This window comes from Buteo buteo, chromosome 17 (assembly GCF_964188355.1).
Source record: "Buteo buteo chromosome 17, bButBut1.hap1.1, whole genome shotgun sequence".
In the NCBI taxonomy this organism is placed as follows: domain Eukaryota; kingdom Metazoa; phylum Chordata; class Aves; order Accipitriformes; family Accipitridae; genus Buteo; species Buteo buteo.
The window spans coordinates 15,459,192-15,480,479 of NC_134187.1; the positions used below are offsets into that span (position 1 = coordinate 15,459,192).

General features: G+C 37.9%; 1 protein-coding gene across 2 annotated transcripts in view; it reads right to left on the reverse strand.

The window, feature by feature from the left end:
• GREB1 (growth regulating estrogen receptor binding 1) overlaps nt 1–21,288 on the reverse strand; it is a 61,052-nt gene that overhangs the window by 2,306 nt on the left and 37,458 nt on the right. For both annotated transcript variants that reach the window (XM_075049120.1, XM_075049119.1), the window contains exons 22-31: nt 15,462–15,564; nt 13,651–13,809; nt 11,082–11,224; nt 10,172–10,333; nt 8,287–8,491; nt 7,332–7,506; nt 6,177–6,395; nt 4,205–4,340; nt 3,469–3,669; nt 1,701–1,839 (exon numbers count right to left, since the gene is read on the reverse strand). In XM_075049120.1, the coding sequence (XP_074905221.1) occupies nt 1,701–1,839; nt 3,469–3,669; nt 4,205–4,340; nt 6,177–6,395; nt 7,332–7,506; nt 8,287–8,491; nt 10,172–10,333; nt 11,082–11,224; nt 13,651–13,809; nt 15,462–15,564 (1,642 nt within the window). The remainder of the gene's footprint in view (nt 1–1,700; nt 1,840–3,468; nt 3,670–4,204; nt 4,341–6,176; nt 6,396–7,331; nt 7,507–8,286; nt 8,492–10,171; nt 10,334–11,081; nt 11,225–13,650; nt 13,810–15,461; nt 15,565–21,288) is intronic.

The following is a 21,288-nucleotide window of genomic DNA, read 5'->3' on the forward strand; positions in this document are numbered from 1 at the left end:
GGCTTGGGAGAAAATAAAGACACTCATGTAGGACTGAAGAGAGCTATGTTCAGCTCTCTGTTTATCAGGATCTTCTTGAGTAACTTGAGGTATCTAGTATTCATCTAGTAAACAGGACTAACAATACATTCCCTACACTTTAGGGTAAGGAAGGGCAACGCTGTCGGGTCTAAGGAGGTGGCGATGAGTCGTGGCAGAAAACAAGATGAAGCCCTACATACATTACTGTTCTAGCCCTGCTGATAATTACCTTGTTGAGTGAAACTCTCACTCAGCAAAACACTTATACCACAAGTCAGTCACCATGAAGGCTGACTAAGCTCTGCTTTGCTGACCAGAAGTGGTCTAAACATGTCCTTAAAACTAATCACAAACTTTAGCGCTTTTCGGATTGGTAAACTAATGTGCCAGCAAAGAAGAATCTGGTCTGTATGGCTATGTGCACAGGCAAATCCAGAATGCCAAAGTAAGAAAAATCATATTTCAGTAAACAATATCAACTGCCTTGACTGGCATGCTGATACCATTTTAACTTGCATGCATGATTTCCTGGCTTCTGAGAAGAGTGCTCAATTAAGAGCAAATAATTATCTCACCAGCATTCAATAATCTGAATGAGAGATGGTGAGGTAAGTGGAAATGCCCAAGACAAAAAAAAAGCTGAGATTATAATAAAAAGAAACAAGACAGACAGCCATGTGGTGTTTAATGCTTATGTGGTGGGTTAGAAAATCAAGTAAACTGCCAAGGGAGATGGAGAAATCCCAAATCAAATACACTTTGTTACACACTATAAAAATCATCTTGTTTATGCAAAATGAAACTGATTGATAGCCTCTGGTCACTAAAAAAATACAGTACAAAGGGACTGCTTTCATTTGCAGTTACTCTGGTAGCCTTGTTAGAGAAACTACAGGCTGATTAAAATGTGGACAATGCTCCAGAATGAGCATAGGCACTGGCACTCCAGTGGCTTCAGTGGCGTGTGCAGGTAAAAGCACTGTACACCCCAATTTGCACTTAGCTACACATACCTACATGAAACTGTATGAACTGCAACAAAGAACACAGCAGTTCATAACAACTCTGCCTGTTTCAAGAAGGCATTTGCCCTGGTGTTCTTCCTCCAGTGACAGTTATAGCTGTGACTGAAACAAATCCCCAGAGTGCTAAATGCCTAAGATAGTAGCAGAAGAATCCACAAGAAGTTTGCAGTGTGACTACCTGCAATACAAATGGAAGTTATTTGCCTCCACTGCTATCCACCATCATAAGGACTACATGGAGAAGAAACTGGTTATTAGGAATAAATTTTAAATGATCCAGCTTCTACTTCCAAAGATGGTAAATAGATTTTGATGGAGGCTTGTCCATCACCCATTTTCTAAAGAAAATTAGAAAACCTGCAAGAACAGGTAAATGCTTTATATATAAATCTTAAAAACTCAGTTTTCAAATATGAAGTAAAGAGTTATGCATATACACTAGGCATACAGAACTTATAGCACTGTTATATACCAGTTTACTACAATACAGAGCCAGCATGATCAAGCTTCAAAGATGGGTGGGACATATAAAGACAAATATGAATGCATGTATATACATATATATTTATGTATATTTTCATATAAAATACATTTTTCCCCAGGTTCCCAGAGTCAGGTCATATAATTCTCTGTAATAAAATTATTGCAGCTCACCTTTAAGAAAATGAAACTTCTTCAAAAAGCTAGCTACAACAAAGGAGTCACAGAGGTATAGCAGGAGACCACTGAATGTCAAACCAGAGGAACTGATATTCAGAGAGTGAGGCCGAGAACTCACATAGCAAACTGCAATCTGATTGGGAGAGGGGAAAAAAAAATTAACATTTTTCAAGCTTTTATATAAAACTAAGGCTTGATATCAAGCTTTCAGTATTTGCACCTGATTCAAATTCAGAATTGCTTTCCAACTCCAAATATTGTGTTCTTTAAAGTTCCTTCTTAAACATCCCTCTACTTATTAAAAATCTACATAAAAGCATTATTCATAACTATGTATTAGTCATTACTATTCGCTGCTATTATTATCATGAGGTTTAGATATGATAGGGTTTGAAAGCTGCAGTAACAATAGCTCCCCACAACCATAATGTCACCTGTGTGGCACAGTTTAGTTACACATGAGCAAATATAGTAACTGTGCAGTCAGACATGAAAATAACCCTTTAGAAATGCCTAATTTCATTTACATTACGATAGGATTACTCAAGTCAGTTGAGTTGTGCATGTACATAAATGCACAAGGTTTCCTCTTATTTAATTTGTTTTTATGGCTGCTCCCCAAATCCACTAGGAACCAGGAATATTTATTGCACTCTTTCAGGATTTATAAATTTAAATCAAGGAATCTTCCACACAAGTGTTTCCAAAGTGCCATGGTACTACTTAACTAGGGCAGACCCTAAATCAGCATGGCATAAATCAGCATGATTCAGTGGAGGAAGATTGACCCACAGCAACTAAGACTCTGGCCCAGGCTGCCTATATTTATCTATATTTCTTCAATCCTATTGTATCATATTCCAGCTCAGGTAAAAATTCCAGAACCAAACTGAACTCATTTCCTGTGCTGCATGGTTAGAGCTGAAAGGATGCAATGGATGAAGACAGTAACCATACAATGCCCTTCCACAGAGTTTGTTTTTCCAAATATGGTGGGAACATAGACCTGTAAGATCTCAGCCAGAAAGGAAATTAAAAGATATAGTTCAAAATGTTCTGAGAGCAGCATATATGGCAAGGTCATTACACAGCTGTTTTGGTAAAGAAGTTTAGTAAATCCAGCAAGACTGAATTTCATTTAGTATTCAAGTCAGGTGAAAAGGTAAAACCAGTTTCTCTCTCCTGAACAACACTACCTTAGTATCACACTTCTATCTGACCTACATTTGAGTTTAAGTATGACCTTGGCTTTAGATCCAAACTCATCAGAGAGCACCAACAGCTCCTGAGATCTCATGCCAGCTTCTCCCATTCTGATTGTTTTCTTGGTATTTGTTTCACTGCCTCAGCTTATCAGTCAAAAGTGAACTAAAAACATTTGTATTTTGAAGTGCTTTCTAAGGGTTAGCTAGTATTTGTAAAGAACTCTTGTGGAAGAAATTTGCTGTAGGAAGGGCCAAATTATAGCAGACTGAGAAAACACTTCTCAAAGAAAAATGTGCTCTGTGTTAATTCAGAATCTAATATAGTTCACAGACTGTATTAGCATTTAGGACAACTCTGGTACTGTTCTCCATGTACTTTACTTGAAGCCTCTAATAATATTTCTATGGGACTAAAATTTTTATTTTTAACATTACAGGGAGCTAATACCTGATTCTTCAAAGGCTGTGTAACTATTATTAAGGAATGCATCAACAAACTCATCCAAAACATAGCCTATACATTTCTAGAGCTGTTTGAAAATTATTTTGTGCGGTACCTGTGGTCCTAAGTTAAGGTAACAGTCCACCGATAGTACTGGATGGCTATAATTCTTCAGTGAGAGAGGGAAGAAGCGATGGCTGTGATACTGGAGGTATTTTTCAAGGAGCAACTGAGCAGGTGCTGCCAAGAAGGTATGCTTGCTGTCAGGAGCACAAATGTACTGAGCAGGGGAGATTGAAACTGGAGTGTCAGATACCTATGAGGAAAAAGTATTTCTGGTACAGATCAATCCTGATCAAGTTGTACTTATCTGAATTTTGGTTTGTATAAAATATATCTCTATCCTACAAATCTAAGATTTATATAAGAAGCAAAGTCATTCAGCCAAAAATATCTGCTACCAAAAAATTTTGAGTTTCACAGAATTATATTTGTATTTATAGAGTCTTTGAGGTTTCTTCTTTGAACCCAAAGTACTCCTACATATGAAGTCATATGAAGATGAGCAATTCAATAGCTATAGATAAAAAACTCATAGTGACTGGTCATTTGGATCATAAAGAGACACTTTAGCTATTTTTAAGTTTTAAAGGAAAATGATTAAGGAAAGGTACATTTATGCCAAGAATATTGTGGATTTCAGAAAGAAATTAAAAAAAAAACCACATGGCACACATAACCCATTACTGGCATTCGGTGATGCACCAAAATACCTCAGCTCTCCTGGTTACAGGGTATAAAAAAGAAAAATGGAATTTTAACAACAATGAAACAGAGGTCTCAGTTCCCACCTTAGACTTAATGTGGAAGGATCGCTGCCCTCCTACTGCAATTTGCTTTTTCATGACACTGAAATGATTGAACCGACAGATGAGAAGGCCAGCACTGTGGACACGCAAGTTGAAGTCAACATCATCACATGTAAATCTGGAAAGAATAAAGTCACAGCAGTTCAGAGGGATGTTTCTCATCACACACTAACAAATACAAGCACGCCAGGGTCTTTGATCGGCGCTGTAGAAAGGACAAGTGTCAAACATACTGACCCTCCACCAGTGCCTATCAGTGAGGAAAAGAGGCTTCAGTTTTGTAATAAACTAGGCTAGAATAAGTTCAAGATAAGAATGAGGGAGGGAGTCACTTAGGGAGGGAAAGGACCAGAAACACAGAGGAAAGTGGAAGGAGAAAGGTAGTAGATTGACAAGAAAAGACCTAGGAGTTAAAATATTTTGTTTGCTTTTTACTACAACAGTGCAGTCACAGAAAATAGCTACATACATTACTACTCCAAATAAGATCAAGGAAATTAATTCCTTTGACTTCCAAGGAAATGGATGAGGCCCTACATTTGATTTGTCAAATGCACAGGTCTCTGACTACTCATTTTCCCCTTAGAATATGAATATCCAGTAAATTTTTCAATGTTCCTCTACAGAAATAATGTCATTTTACATTAGAGACAAAAACTATTTGAAGACAAGGAGTCTTTTCTTAATACAACAGAACTGCTCAGACATAGATAGGAATAAATTAAGCAGAAAGAGGCCAAACATACCTGAGCTAAATTTGACCTGTTTTAAAAATAAGATGGAACAGAATAAAAGGTAAACTTCTAAAGCTGACTAAATTCAAATACTCTGGCCTTTGGAAAATTCAGACTCAGTTCTCCATTTTGAGTATATATATTATATAGCAAACAGGATGATGTGCAGAACCATTGGATTAACATCCAGGGCTTGGATTTGAGAGCTCAGCGATTACTGGAACAGTTGACATCAGTGAGAAACACAGCATTTAATTATAGGTTTTTAAAATCTTGTCTTTGATCTTAGTAATATTTACATGGATATTTGGTATGTTTGACTGTCAGTGTCTCTGTGTTTTAAAAATGTACCTTTTTCCTTGCCAGCCCAGGCTTGGAATGCCATACAATACTTCAGGCTCAACAGCACACATACAGAGGATTATGGCGAGCCACGCATGGTTTAAAGACACAGGCAGGGAATGGGTGGTGTGATCTGGCATTCCTGACATTTTAACATTTCTGCCTGTACTCATATCATTTTGCTTTATTGTCATTCTCTTCATTAGCCCTTCATAATGCTTCATAAGTTAATACAGTTAGACAGCCTGGGAGCATAGTTCTGTACGATGAGTTGCAGAGGAACAAGTTTAAAATGCTCTTTTAAAGTGTCAGGCTGGTGACGATAGAAATTTAAGTCATTTATTTATTGACAGAATAATGAAAGCAGAAGTGCTTCCCTGCAGTTATAAGTAAACTTGGACTTCAGAAGACATCTTCCTGAGATAGGAGAGTTCTTCTGAGAAGTACAGTGACTGATGTTCAGTTATCTAAGTCTAGGTGTGTAAAGCCATTTTAGATTACCTGGGGTATCCCACCTAGCTTACAGAAAATCACATGTAGATTTCATGTCATACCTGCCAGCCCTATATGGACATTATGCATATTCTGAGGTAGAGGCCCAAAGGCCACTTGCAAAAGACAGCTGGGAGACCAATACTGCAGGGCACACTGCTGACTGCTGAGTATGTCTACCCTGTAATTCAAATATGACTGGTTTATTTGGAACTATGGAAAATAATGTCTTTTGCCAACTGCTGGCAACTTGGGAAGAATGTGAACCGACAGTCTGAAAACAAAATCTGTCTGCATCCCATTAACAACCTCCGCCCAAAAAGCTTTGTGAAACATCCTTTATTTGATTCATTATCTGTATTGAAAGATGCTACTGATTCACTTACCTGTTCTGATTGTACTGTACATTCTGTGTCAGATCGACATTCAGCATAATGAAATCATGCACATGGCAGCAGGAGAATGGCTCCTTGATCTCAGCACTGTTTGTTTTACTGGACCATTTCCTCATCCCAATTAAGGCATAGTGAGTGACATTGGGAGTTGCTTCGATATGTTGCAGAATTTGCTTCAAGGAAACATTCCTTTCAGTCCACGTATAGTCACTACAATAATTACGAAAATGTGTAGAGAATATTCAGAATCTCATTCAGCTGAAGAGCAATTCTTAACAGTTGAAAGTAGTTATGAGTATCAGGTAGATAACTTCAGTATTGTCTTACTTTACTGCAACTTTTTGTCTCTCACTCTAATCAAAACTTAAAATTAACTAGTGCTTATGTGGTGAGGACTGGTACGACTGATCTGAAGCTTAGTGTGGATCTTTCAAAATATTCACTCAGATATGTAAACTTTTAAAGTTACCTGGATAATGTTCCAAATTACTTTGGGAGGGTTGCTGACTTTGTGACATAGCTTAAGTGCAAAGTATAAGATCCTCCTAGCCCACCCCCAGCATCCATAAATCTCAGTTTTCACTGAGTTTAGTTCTCTTTGAAGGTTTGCTGTAAATCCTGCATAGCACTGTTCTGGGAATAGATAAAAATATCTAGTACAAACAATGTTCTAAAGTAGAGAAAACAAAAATACTTGTTTTGGGATTTGGGGAGCTAAAGGAGCCATACAGACTGGGACTGATAAAAGAGCCGAAGGAAATCAGCTGCACAATTTGCACAGAAATGTCTTTTAGCTTCCTTAGAAAAATCCTGTTAAAAATGTACATGTGAATGCCCATGCTTGTCCAGTATATCAGGGATTGTGTGAAATCTGCAGTCCAAGTAACTCTAGTTTGAACCGGAGTTAAGCTCTACAGCAAAGGCTGCAGGGCACTTAAATCCTCAGGGGACAGGAATGAAAAACTGGCACTAAACTATGTGCTATGCAAAGGCAGGTATCTAGGGAAAATAATTCTCTCATTAGGCAAATATTATTCTCTGCTTGTACAGGGAAAAATTTGTAGTATATCAAACATAATTTCAAAACTGATATGCAGTGAAAGGTTAAAAGAGATCAGCTGAAAAAGCATATATTACTCTGTTTACCTTTTCCTGTCTCCTGAACAATCAAATTCTACTGAATTCCACATAACACAGGAGTCATCTGAAATGACAATGAAAGGCCAAATATCCTGGGGTTTTATCCCCAGCTCCTCCTGCCGATTTCGTTCAAGCTCCAAGTTATGGTAAGACAACTCTTTTATGAGGAAGTGTGCAGCACCTGAAACCAAAGACAAAAATCATCAGATTAAAAGTTGCTTTTAACTTGGAAGCCTTTTGAAGTGAATATTTCTGCAGACCAGGGTATGAGTCACTCTGAAAATTTTAACACCCTAACACTCCCCAGAGCCAACTTATTTTGTCACTTGCCAAGCAAGTAACTTATTGGACCCAACTGGGAAGCACATAAAATGAATCCTGATTTTCTAGTGTCTTAAGGGTTTAGCGACTTTTAACCTGACAGATATTTGGCTCCACTAGCATCTCTTAGTGCAAACATCTAGAGATGTTGATTGACCAGCTGAATAGCATGGGAACAATTTCCCCTGATGACCTACTTTGAATGTTTGTCACTAATGCTGTCTATAAGTTGTTCCATCAGTAAAAGCAAGGTGCTGAATATTTCACAGATACTGTATTAGCAGAACCTAACTAAGACATGTACTAATCAGTGCATCACTGCCTATGCAAATAGTACATAACTTATTTCTATGAGGAAACAGAGTAGGTAACTCCATCTGAGTTAACACCCTGAGCTCCCTTTAAAATTAATAGAGGAGAGTTACTATTTCTAGGGTGCAATTTATCCAGATTGTTTTAGATGACCTGGATTAAGTGAATTGCATCTTCAACTGTGACAGATTGTCTTCAAAGAGAATCCAGATCACCAGATCAGATATGCTAGCTACAAGGTGTGTGTCTACATTTCACTGTTGAATAACAACACCTCAAGGGCCCAAGTCCTGTGTCTGCATTTGTTAAAACTTTTTGTTATACTTACCTACTCCTGCACTGTTGAAAATGCTTGGAAGAACAAGCATGATGTGGTTGGGCCAATACTTCTTATATATGGCCATTTCATATTCCTTGACAACTAAAACATGCAAATGACTGGCTCCATCCATTGCATGATATAAATTGAAAAGTCCATGTTCATGACGACCAGTGGTGGGAGTAAAAGTGGGGCTTTTTATGTAATCTTCACTCTGTAAATAAAAACAAGTGTGAGTTTCTGTATTAAGCTGGAGGATGTTTAAACAAAGAGAACAAGATCCTTCAGGAGAATAAATCAGATTCACTGACACTGGTCAAACTGCTACATTTTAAATCAGCTTAATAGGAAAATAAGCAACTTTTTTAAGAGTTGGGGAAAAGAAAACTCTATCACTTAGCTTATTTGACTGGTGAGAGTGTGGTGGACTGGATAGGACTGCTAACCTTGACCTGCCAAGAGCACAGGGACCTTGAGGCTACATCTGGAATAGGATTTAGGTCCATATGACATAAGATGGTAAGAAACACCTTACTCCAAAACTGCAGTACAACCCTTCTGACTGGTTATCACTCAGTCTTGAATGCATTGAAACTCACTAGGTGCTTCCAAGTTTGATAGTACAGCTTCTGAAAGCCCTGTTTCTACAGACAGCCAGGACTGTTCCAGTCTGTGCAACTGATTTTAGCCTGGTTCCAACTAAGGTCATTAAGGACCCCCAATGTGCCTCTCTACAGACATTCTCCAAAGCCCTCACAGTTAAGCACTCCAGATTTAAAACTGCCAAAGCACAAAATGGTGGATTTGATGCCACTGGAGTCCACGAAAGGGAATTTAAAGTGGATCAAGAAAAATATTTTATAATGGTTGAACAATCTAGGTTTATATCCCACAGCACTTTTCAAGCTTGCAGCAAGATTGCAGGCACCATTTTGGAGCAAGTGAACAAAAAAAGAAGCAAAGGAAGAATAAATGGTTTTGGCAAAGCCTCAAAGCAGATCAGTGGCAGAAGCAGGAAAAGAATCCACAAGGACCCAGTGCATAGTTCTGACTGCATAGCCAAGCACAAGTTTACTGGGTGAGGAAGAGCAGGAGGTTTCATCTTCACATTGCACAGTTGCTGCTGCCTTGCTGCCTGGGTTCCCCCATTTCAAACTTGAACTGAACATAAAAGCCCAAACTGGAGGGTGGTATTGATTGATTATTGGTTATTGGAAGCAGCTTATTTTCTTCAAGATAGACGTGCTATTGCTTACTACTGTTCCACAAATTGCTTCAATACTCCAAACAGTGTGGCTCGAGCAAGGCACAGCATCATCTTAGACATGGATATCAGGAGTCACTATAAAGGCCAACATCAGAGTTCGCATAGCCTGTCAGATGGATGACCTTATAAAGTGTTTTCTACAAGCATGATGTGATCCTTTGGACAGTCTTGAAGCCATGACAAAGATTCTTTGAAAGTGATATTTTTATATGACAGCAACTGAACATTTATGCAGAATATGACAGGATAATCCACTGCCTTCCTCTACAGTAAAAAACTTGCTTCCTCTTAGTGCTGTATGATAAACAAAACCATGTCTCTGAGCAAATTGCTGAAACCATTCTCACTTTAACATCTTAAACACATAACCAAAGACCTTTTGCCCCAGATAGGAGTGTTTATACCAAAGGATCAACCTAGATAATGAGCAAAAGAAACAGCTTATCGGTGGCTTGACAGTTTTGCTTCATGTCTCCCTTTCTGAGAGAAAATACAAGCATAGTATCAGGACATCTTCATTATCTCTTGACAGCTGGACCAGAAGTATAAAGAATCCTAATTCAACAAATTTTAACATTGGTGGTGTCTCTTTCCCATATATGGCCACAAATATAATTATCCATCTACCTTATCTGTGACTAGCGGTAGCCTCATGCTTTCCAATTGTCTTCCTGGTTGGCTAAAGACAAAGTGATGCTCCTTTGACTTTGGAATGATAAAATGCAGCTGGATCTCTTCTCCCAGCATAGAATAGGAAAAGGCAAATGCATGCAGAGTGGACTCATAAAGCTGTGAAAAAATAGGATAATTCCAGTGGTTAGAGTCAAACTACAAAGTCTCAGTGTAGTTAATACACATTTATAACATTACCAAACAGATGACAGTCACTGTATTGCATTAGATTCACTAGGTGTTAAGCAATGTCCCCTAGGCTACAGCATACACTAAAAAAAAATATAAATTAAACTGTTCCCTCTTTTGAAACCATTGTTTCAGCTTTGCCTTGCAGATGGTACCAATACTTACAGGCCACTATTGGCTTTCAGAAATACTGACATATAAAAACCAGCATTTGCACTGCTAACATCTTCTTCCTCACATTCTAATAGGCAGGAAATTGGAGGGTTACTCTGAGGAAAACAGTCTGTACGACACATGTAGACTACTCTATGCTGGACTACTCCTGTATCAGAAGTATCACCTTTTGCAGTTACTCAGGTGAAAAGGTAAGCAAGTCCCAGTGGGAAAAGTTTACCAGGAAAGTAGTTTTAACTGGTTGTATACATGTAGAATGCAGATTACAGCACCAAATGAGCTACTGTAAATGAGGCAAGGATCAGTCCTCTGACGTCCCCAAACCTGCAGTCTGGTCAAGGCAGGCAAACTTCAAGAAATAACAAAATCTGTAAATCAGATGGTTTTAATACATACATACAACTTCTAAGCCAATTCAAATACAGTGAATGTACACAAAACTGTGTTTTGGTTGTGTCTGCTTCTTATTCTGATCTGCAGAGTAATATCTGGAAATCTTTACCTGGTACCTGGGATTGAAACCCATATACTGATGACATTGTTCACAGTGATGGTAGGTGTTATATGCTGCATACTTGGACAATCTCATCCTAGTTGTTTGACGGCGTGTATACATATCCTCCTGTCTCCTGCTCATTGATCTCTCTATTAAAAAAAACCCAAACAACTTAAATCTAACATATATTCAAGGCCAGAATGTACTCTCTTGTGACAAACTGTTTCTGTCACTGTAATTAGCTTCTAGGAACAATGGTAGGATTAAACACATGCAAAACAATATATGAATTTGTTCTGAGCATATTATGCTTTATAATTTGTTATGTACAGCAAAGGGGACTACAAAGAAGTATCTGCAAATTCATGATTATGATAATTCTGTACAGATTTCACAAAAGGCAGAGGTGTAAGCAAAGCCAGATTATTAAAATTATTATTGTTGCTCTTTTTATTATTGGTTGAATGCTTGCAAAAATAATAAATAGTAAAAAAGAGTCTTATGAGAGACATTTTTTGTCCTGTGATGGACATCACAGTAGATTATGTGAAATGAGCTTGGCAAATTTAGTGACGTTGCTCTTTAGTGAATATCCACATTTTAAAAGAAGGTCTCCTTTGTGAGAGTGAAGGAAGATGAGATGTAATTTCTGCTGAAAAGGACTTCTGTTATGTCATCTGGCCAAGCCTTGCACTCAGATTTTCAGCATCAGATCAGGTTGTTCAAGGTTGTTCCTTGTCCTGTCAGGTTTTGAAAATCATTAAGAGTGGAGTTTCCACAGTCTCTCTGGGAAACCTGCTCCATGGTTTGACAACTTCTTCTATTCTGGAAATATTTTTCATACTATTTAATTGTAATTTCCCATGTTGCAACTTGTGTCTGTTGTCGCTTGTTCTTATGGTGTGTATCTATAATAGTTTGTGTCTATAAGTTCCCATCAGGAAGTTGAAGACAGCTATCAGATGCTCCTGCTAGACTTCTCCAGACCAAACAAACCCAACTGTCTTCAATTTTCTATGTACATCATGTGCTTCAGGCCTATAGATATCTTGGTGGCTACCCACTAGGCTCACTTCTGTATGTCAATGTCTTTCTTGTACTGCAAAGCCAAAAACTCGACAGAATACTCCAGATGTGGTCTTACAGGTGTTGTGCATAGAAGAATAATAATTTTTAGTAAGCCATTAACCCAATGGAGAACTGGTGACTCAAGTTCAAGTTGTTGTCTACCAGGATCATCAGGTGACCCTTCTCAAAGTTGCTGTCTATACAGCTGGCCCCAAGCTTGTACAGCTGCAAAAAATTATTCCGTCTCAAGTGCAAGATGTTGCATTTACCTTTGTTGAACTATATGAGGTTCCTGTTCCTGAGGCTCCTTCCTGGAGGTTCCATTTCTCCAGGCTGTCAAGGTCTTTCTGAATGGCAGCGCTACCTTCCTGCATATTGATGGTTCCCCCAATTTGGTATCATCCATCAACTTGCTGATGTTGCATTCTGTCCTTTTGACCAGGTTATTAATGGCAATCTTAAATAGCATTTGCCTCACTATCAGTCTCTGAGTATTGCCATGCATACCCAGCTGTCAGTCAGATCTGTGCCACTCATCACATTTTGAGTCCAGTGGGCCAGCCAATTTCCCACCCCCTTTACAATCCACCCATCCAAACCATATCTCTCCAGTTTTGGCTGTATGGATATCATAGAAGATAGTGACAAAAGCCTTGCTGAAGTCCAGATAAAGCCACTGCTCTTCCTTTGTTCATAGTGCCAGTCATCTCATCACAAAATGCAATCGTGTTTACCAGTCACGATTTGCCTATGATAGATCCATTCTAGCTGCTCCCAATCACTCTCCTGTCCTTCATGGGTCTGGACACGGCTTACAGGAGAGTTTGTTTCCATAATTGTTTTGAGGACTGAGGGCAGGCTGACTAGGCTGTAATTGCTTTGATCCTCCTTCTATCCTATAGAGGACGGGCATGGCATTTTCCTTTTTCCAACCATCAGGAACCTCCATCAATTGTTGCTACGTTTTAAAAATGATAGACAGTAGACTCACAAAGATGTTGGCCAGCTCCCTCAGCATGCTTGGATACATCCTACCCCGTCCCATGGGTTTGTGTATGTCCAGCTGGCTAATTCAGAGGACTAATTCACACCTCAATACTCCAGGAATCTAGATCTGGACATATGCATCTCACGCTTTCCAAACCTAAACCAAAACCTAAAAAATAAACCTATAAACACTTTTAAGTACATAAATAACTTTACCCACATAAGTCACTTCATTGCTACAGAGCAGGACAGTGCTACTACATAAAAACATTCAAATACACAAACTTATTGTGGATTCAGAGCTTTTTTTAATTAAAGACTACCTATATAATATTCCATAAAACATTTATAAGGCCCATACTCTGGTGCTTCATCTGGCAAACTTGAAATCTTTTTTCACTATTACTTAGTCAAGTGCAATTCTGATAATTTCACTCTGTTTAAAAGTTTAACAGGATTCTCACATTAAAAACAAATAAATACCTATATGTGTACCAATCTAGATTTATAAAATTCTAACCTTCACTGTTTATAGTCTGAAGCTTTGAACAAATCAGACTTGCATCTTCGTATTTCGGATCATGGATAGTGTAGTCAAAAGGCATCTTCTTAAATGTCTCCAAATCTGGCCACATATCTCCAGGCTGATGGTAGTATTGATCAGATTCTTCTTTTATGTCTATGATATTATTGACAAATAAAAATTCATGTAATTACAATTTTTAAAGCTCTTTATATTGCTTCAGATGGTTTTGCTACACCTATTATTCCTGCATCATTTTTTCTTTCATCATTCTGAGGAAGCAATATTATTATGCATCCAGAGGTGCACCTTGGAACAAATGTACCTCATACCTCAATGCAATTCTGGCTTTTAAACCTTTGTTATCAATTTAAGACCTCTGTAATCTTACTGGAGCAGTTGGTGGGATGATGATGAAAACAATGTCAAGCGTCTAGTAAGGCTGATCTACCTGCATCTAGGCATTTGGAGTCTTTCCACTGACCACCACATTTGTGAACTCAGTTGGGGAAAGATATGTTATTTTCACTGAGGAAAACAAGCCCTTTTAAAGCTTCAGAAATCGCAGTACAGTGCAGAGTTAAAAGTCAAATGCCCCTTCTAGTGCTAAGACCAGAGTAATCAAAGATAATTCACCCTTAGGTAGGAGAAAATAGTAAATGGTATTGGTATAATGTGCAGTGAAATCATGGCTTTTTCTGAAACAGGTTAACTGACATAAAAACCCAAAGGTACACAAGTCCTTACAAAATACTTTGCTACCTTTGTCAAGAGGATGAAAGATCTGACAAGAATAAAATGGACAGTAGTGAGGAGTTCAGTTTGGGGGTCAGCTGTAAGTTGCTGTAAAGACCCATAACTCCATGTGTATGAGTATAGACTAAATGATTATTTACAACAGGTGAGACCCTGTTTTTTGGCACCCAAAGTAGATATGACACTCAGGTGGAATTAGTCAGATGGTGAAATTATCTTCATGCCCTGACTGTGAGTTACCTCTAAAATCCCGCCTAAAATATACAAAGGATTGCTTGCACAAACCTCTCCCCCAGCAGACTGGTCACCTTTTCCACAGGTTTTGCCATAAACCTTGGGGGATAGCTTCCACTTTCTCAAGCACAGCTCAGTCTGGAGGAAGACTCCGGGGTACTGCCCCAGAAAGCCCTCAGAGACAAGAGCTTCCCACCAGGGTCTGACGGAGGCAGCTAGCAGGCAGGTAGCACCCACCTGAGACTCTCCATAGCTGACTGCGGACATGCCTTTAGAGCAGAATGAGACATATCCATATTTTTCTGTGTATTCCAGCCCTTAACTACTGAGACTGAGTGTCAGAAATACATCTGGAAACACAGGGGAGTAATACACTGTAAATAAAGGAAGTTGCGACTAAAAATAGCTATTAGAGAGCAGGAATTGTCTTCCTCCCTCATGTAGTCTTATGTACTTAGAAAATATCACATTGCTTGTCATGGCATATATCTGCCAGAATTTCACTGATTCTTTTTATATACTTTACCACAAAAGTTCATTCCAATTCTAAACTTAAAAACAATGGCTGGATATCGTTAAATATATATAAATGCTGTTGATTACTTCCCAAGACAAACAGAGGAGACTAAACTCTAAATGATGAGTGAAATAATGAAATATTCTTAGGTATCAGTTGAGGATCACACGAAAATTTTCTTAAAATATTCCAATGTAAATTAATTGCAAAGGTGAACAGCATAGAATATACAGACTTCTCAATTTAACATAACAATTTTCTACAGTCTCCAGAAGCAAGTATTTTTATATCAAGAACTTACTAATGTTGATTTCTTCCTCATCATAAACATCCACTTCTGTCAGTCTAATCAGCATTCGGGACAAAATACTGAGGAACTGCAGATAGGCACCTGTTTTCCCTATCTGTAAATATATAAATTAGAAAATACAAAAGTAAACTTTAATTTTTCAACATGTTACTTTTCTACATATCTCAAAATTGCAGCTGCAGTGAAACCAAATATTAATATTCAGCGCTTGCATATCCCTGTATTTGTGTATTCCTTGGCATAAATTACATGCTTAAATGCTCAACAGTTTTGTTCTCTCTATGCAGGAACCTAGTTTGGAAAATGCATTTTATATCACAGGTCTAATTACAGGCCCACAGACAAGAATTTTCTCTCCTGATGTTATAGTTTCTACATAGACAATGAACTTTTAAAAATCCATACAAGCTCATAAAACATTCCAAAAAACTCCTCAAACTACAAGATAACTACAGGATTACCTCAACCAACTCTTTCATATTTGCACAATTTACCAGTACACTGACTGCTACTGAAGTACAGTGACTATCCTGAAGAACAAAGTAGCATGCACCTACAGGAGAACTTCTGCAGGCCACTTCCACTCCTGGAGTACATGGTATATGTAACAATGTGTTGTTCCACCTCTTGTGCTGAAAATGTATTATTTCCCTTCCACTGTTTTAAAATTACCTTTTAAAAGCCCATTTTAAAATGATATTAAGATTATAACTTTCTCCTTTCTTTTTTTACCCCGCCAACACACTATATACGTTTTCTCTTCATTACACCAAATAGCAGTGCTGTCCTTTTATAGTTTTTTCAGCTGAAAGGTATAACCCACAGCCAATGATTTACTCAGTGGATTGTTCTGTGTCTTCCACACAAAGTTTGCTGATGATAACATCAAGGAAATAATGCCATATCTAAGCAGACAGCTTTACAAACCATTACACTTGAACAGGAAGCAGTACACAATGGGTTTCAATGGGAAAAAAAGAGACCAGCAAGCTCATGTCACACTCACAGGAGAATGAACATGCTATGATTTTGTGTGTGTGTATAGTTCAGCCGCAGAATGGCACTGATGTCCAGCTGACAACTTAAGACTAATGTCACACCTGTACAGGGTGAGGTTAACATGTAGATGAGTTATGACAAATTTTCCTGTCTGATTTCACAAAGTGGTATCAGATTTTGGACTAAGATTATATCACTACTGAATTGAAAACCCAGCTTCACTGGCACTACTGCTAGGACATGTCAGAAGCATAGGGTGTTAATTACTAAATATACTATTGAATTTACTATTTTTCACATATGTCAAGTGAAATTTTCATTTTCTCTCAACATTTGAGAAAGGGAGGCTTTGAAGCTGAAGCAAGAGTAGGTAAATGTTTGTTTTGGTCAAAGTTCAGTATCTGTTGCTTTTAATAAATCAGACTGCATTTTACACAGTTGCTTGCAAAGGGTGGAAAAGGGTACCGTTATCCCTGTTGGGGGTCAAATAAGCCTTTCAGGTACACATGGTAGACCATGTGTTAGCACACAACTCTCTGTTATCCAGGTAAAAAAGACACAGAAAAAAAGTGACTTTGAATAGAGGAAATGATAGCATGGACTATAGTCAGCCCATGGACTGGACATTTCTAACACCCAGTCTGGGTTTTTATGTAAAATCCATTGAGACTAATGAGAATCTTTCTACTGACTCTTGAACAAGGTTCTGAACTGGGCTGCAATGGCTATTGATTGGTGAGCTAAAGAAAAACATCTTTTATTCCCACATCTGAGGCAAACCTGATGATACTTTGTCCTAGAAGAAATATACTTTCAATGTTTTCTCTCAAGTCTGAGTTTACCTTTATATGCCCTTACAAACATATTCTTTTGAAGAGCCTCTGATCATCATTTCATTAAACACAGGGTGGCCTGGCAGATTAACAGTTCCCTGATTTCAATCAAATGAGAGATCATTTGTCAAAAGTACACATCCTGTTCCCTTGATATCAGGTACCTATGTGAAAAAAATAATTCCTAATTTGTTTGAAGGATATACTTAGAATTGTCAACCGAACAACAGGCTGAAAACCTTACTTTTTCTTTTTGGTAACCATTTAAAACTTACTTATTCTATCAAAATCACATATTTTTCTTTCCCTGGGGGACCAATATTCACCAATGTATCTTCAGCAATGTATCTGGGAGTGACTAGGCTACTACTATGTCATACTTAGATGAAGGGTATTAGTTGTCAATTGACTCAAGTATACATAAACCTGTAGGGTCATGAGTCAAAAATGTTGGAAACCACACGACTACAAGTGCTAGCCCCTAACCACTAAACTAAAATTTATGTATGTATCATATTCCATGCATCGTATCTTACCCAATTATCTCATTATCTGTCACATAAAAAGTGTCCAATACAGTGCTGTGAGCTTTATGAACTGTTAAGATATTAGCAACACTATATGCAAAATGCTGGTAGGAACTTGCAGGAATCTCTCCATGGTTTCAGAATGTTTCTCTGCCAGGAGAGAGATCAGGCTGAGCACATGGCAACATTCATATTTGGACTCCATTCACTTGCACATTTGCCTGCATTTGCTGCTGAAGAGATGAGCTGGTGAAAGAGAGAACACCTTTGCCAGGTCATTTTGAGAAGATTTTCAAAAAGAAAATGAGAAAAGAATGACTCCTTATTTACAATCAAAGTTTACTCCAGAAAGGAAGAACCTTGAGCAACTGAATTTGTAGCATGCCCAGATAGGTAATTGCACCTTTGAAATTAATTGTGTTTTTTTCTATATGTGCCATCTCTAAGCAAAACAGAACAGCACAGAGTGTCAGTCTTTGTTCAAAAATACTGAATAGCTGTCAATAAACAGAGCTTCCACATGTCTCTGAAGAGTCCTTGCCCCAACTGCCACCACCCCTCTTTTTGATAGTTTGGGCATCATAGGTAGCTGCAAAGAGATCCTGCAAGCAGGATATGTACAACTTTGAAACATAAAGCCCCATATTTGTCTATCCTCCATCTCCCAACTGCAACAAAATAGAAGATCTACAAAGAAATTTTAAACGGGACACATGATCAGACTGTAGCTTTACACATCTTTAGAGAAGCCTAGTACAATGCCGTGTTGATCCTAATTAGGGACTCTGGGCTTAAGCATGATATAATATATTAACAATGACAACTGGTAAGGAAGTACTCTGAGCAAGGTGTTTTTCTCCATATCCTGCCTTTGCCCTGAACGTAAAAGCTGAAAACAGATTAAAAGAATGAAAGAACCTGGAACTGGGCTGCATTTTTACAATTCCTGAAACAAAACGTACATGAGGGGTGCTGCTACTACAGACAGCTCTACTTGCCAGAAGGAGGTTCCTCAAATATGTGGCAGTGCCCAGCACCTTAGCAGATAAGGCACTTGGGGGGCCAATATTTCCAAATAATGGAAGTATTCCTCTAATTTGTTTCTATCTACCTGAATTTGGAGACAGAAATCTGATGAATCAGACTTGGAAGAAGAAAATCTCAGAAGACTAAGTAAAAATCTCCAATCTTGTGAAAACCTATGATAATTAAGGAATTTGGGGCCTGCACAGATTTAGTATTCTGGTTTCTGTTTTCATCCTTAGTGCAAGGGATCATTTGGCCCATAAAAAAACTAAGAATATGTTTACCTTGCAGCTCTTCATTCATGAAGAGTGCAGATGCAGCTGAGCAAGAGGAAGGAATACAAATTCAAATCCTTCCTGCAGAAAATTCAAGAGGTGTGAGGTCTAGTTTTTGTGTCAAAGGCATACACTACCTAAGAGGAGTGGAAAGCTCTCCAAAGATTTTGACCACTGAACTGTGCTTCCCATAGATAACAAGGATAAGCTGAAAACAGTCTGTCTAAGAATATGAGAGAGAGATATTCTAGTCAGAGAAATTACGTGTATGCATCCACACTTACTCATGGAAGTGACATCCAAAAGTGCTGCTGCAGCAGGTCTAACAGTAATGAGTTCCCTTTTTTTAACTTGTTCCAGACACTGGACACCAGGACCACTAGAACTACTTTATTATTCTTACATGTTTCTATAAAGTATCATCTGATTTCATTCTTCACATTCAGAGAAATATGGCAAAAGGGGAAAAAATTTCATAAGGCTTTTCTATTTTAATTTCCAGGTGAGATAGTTCTTCATATACCATGACACTGGTTTTCAAACTGTGGTCTGCGAACCAGTGGTGATTCATAGAAAACATGCTGATGGTCCACAGACAGCTGGTCAAATGGTGCTGGCCCTTGTCCTTGTTGCCACTTGCTACGTTCTTCTAAAACACAGCTAACAATAGTTATATTACATATTTCCCTAATATTTTTCTTACATAAGCTGAATGGTATATAGGCCTTATATTAGGTATAGGTATTACCTATACCTTATATAGGTAATAAGATTTTAATAGGAGTAGAGGAAAACCAAATAATACAAGCAGCAGTCTTCTTCCTTAGAAAGTGTCTTAAGATGTGCTTGCTTCATTCCCTGGACATGGTGCCACAGGACTGAGCCATGCTTATGAGCAGCTTCCACACTTAAGGAAAATGCTAGTTCTCAGTTGTAATATCCAGTTAAAAACAAAGGTACAAAACCTTGATTTGCAGTTTGGGGAACTTTAAGATGAATGTTTCTAAGAAAAATACTTTCGTGAATTTAGGCTTCCTCATACGCATTTTCTTGGGTGCACTAGATTTCTAGCCATAGATATGATACATGTTGTTCATGGTGGTGCATATTTACTCATACTCCCTAACCAATGGCTTAACTTTGATGATGTGAGCTAACTTACAGATATATAGATCTATTTATACCTATCCAGTTTCTGCTGCATTTCCTAAAGCCTGTTGTAAAAACAATGCATGTATTGCCTTCTAATGTACATAATTGTCCTTGTAAAAATGCATTGAGTCTTCTAGCAAAACATTTTGACCAGTACAGAGGGTAAAATGCCTCTGTGAGAGAAGGGTGAGTGTACTTTATTACTAATTACCCTGACAGTGAGAATTATAATTTTGGTTCACTAATGTGCCTAGTTTTCTTCCTGTGTTGATTTCATATTTTTCATTTTAACCAACAAATTGCTTCCTGATTTGAATTTTAGTAAAGTAATTGCTGCCTGATAGAGAAAACAACTACTTCCTAATTTTTGAAAAGATAGTAATCTGGCAGTCTTATACTTTGGCTGAGATGTTATTAACACTGAGATAGGTGCTTTCTAAGAATTGTTTTTATTTCTGCCTACATCTTTTCATGCATTAAGCATTAAGTCCATGTCAAATGTTACTATTATCAAACACACATGTGAGTAAAACCTATTTAAGGAAGCAAAATTATTTATTCCCCAAAAGAAAAGGGAAATTCTAATTTCTGCATATTTATTGTAACTACTCCCTAGAAGAAACACTGTATTGTTATACCTTAAACCAATAAAAGATCAACATGCTTTTACAGCTCTTTGTTTGGTTTACAGGAGTTTGTAGTACTTTGGGAGGTTAAAATAGTAAAGGAAGCAAAGCTGCTGTCTTTTTCTATATACTGAAATGAATATATACCCCTAAATTTTGATGCATGTGAATTTGGTCTGTGTGAAACAGGTATATTCTTCAGAAAGAATTGAGGAATATAAAATGAATAAACATGTGAAAAGCGTCCTTTAGGAATTGGTCCAACTTTATGACCCAATGCAAGACTAGGAAATAACCTCCATTCTGCAGACAGCTGGAGAAGAGATGGAGTTTCAAGTAACAGAAGTGATATCAAGGCTGAAATTCACTACTATACAGAG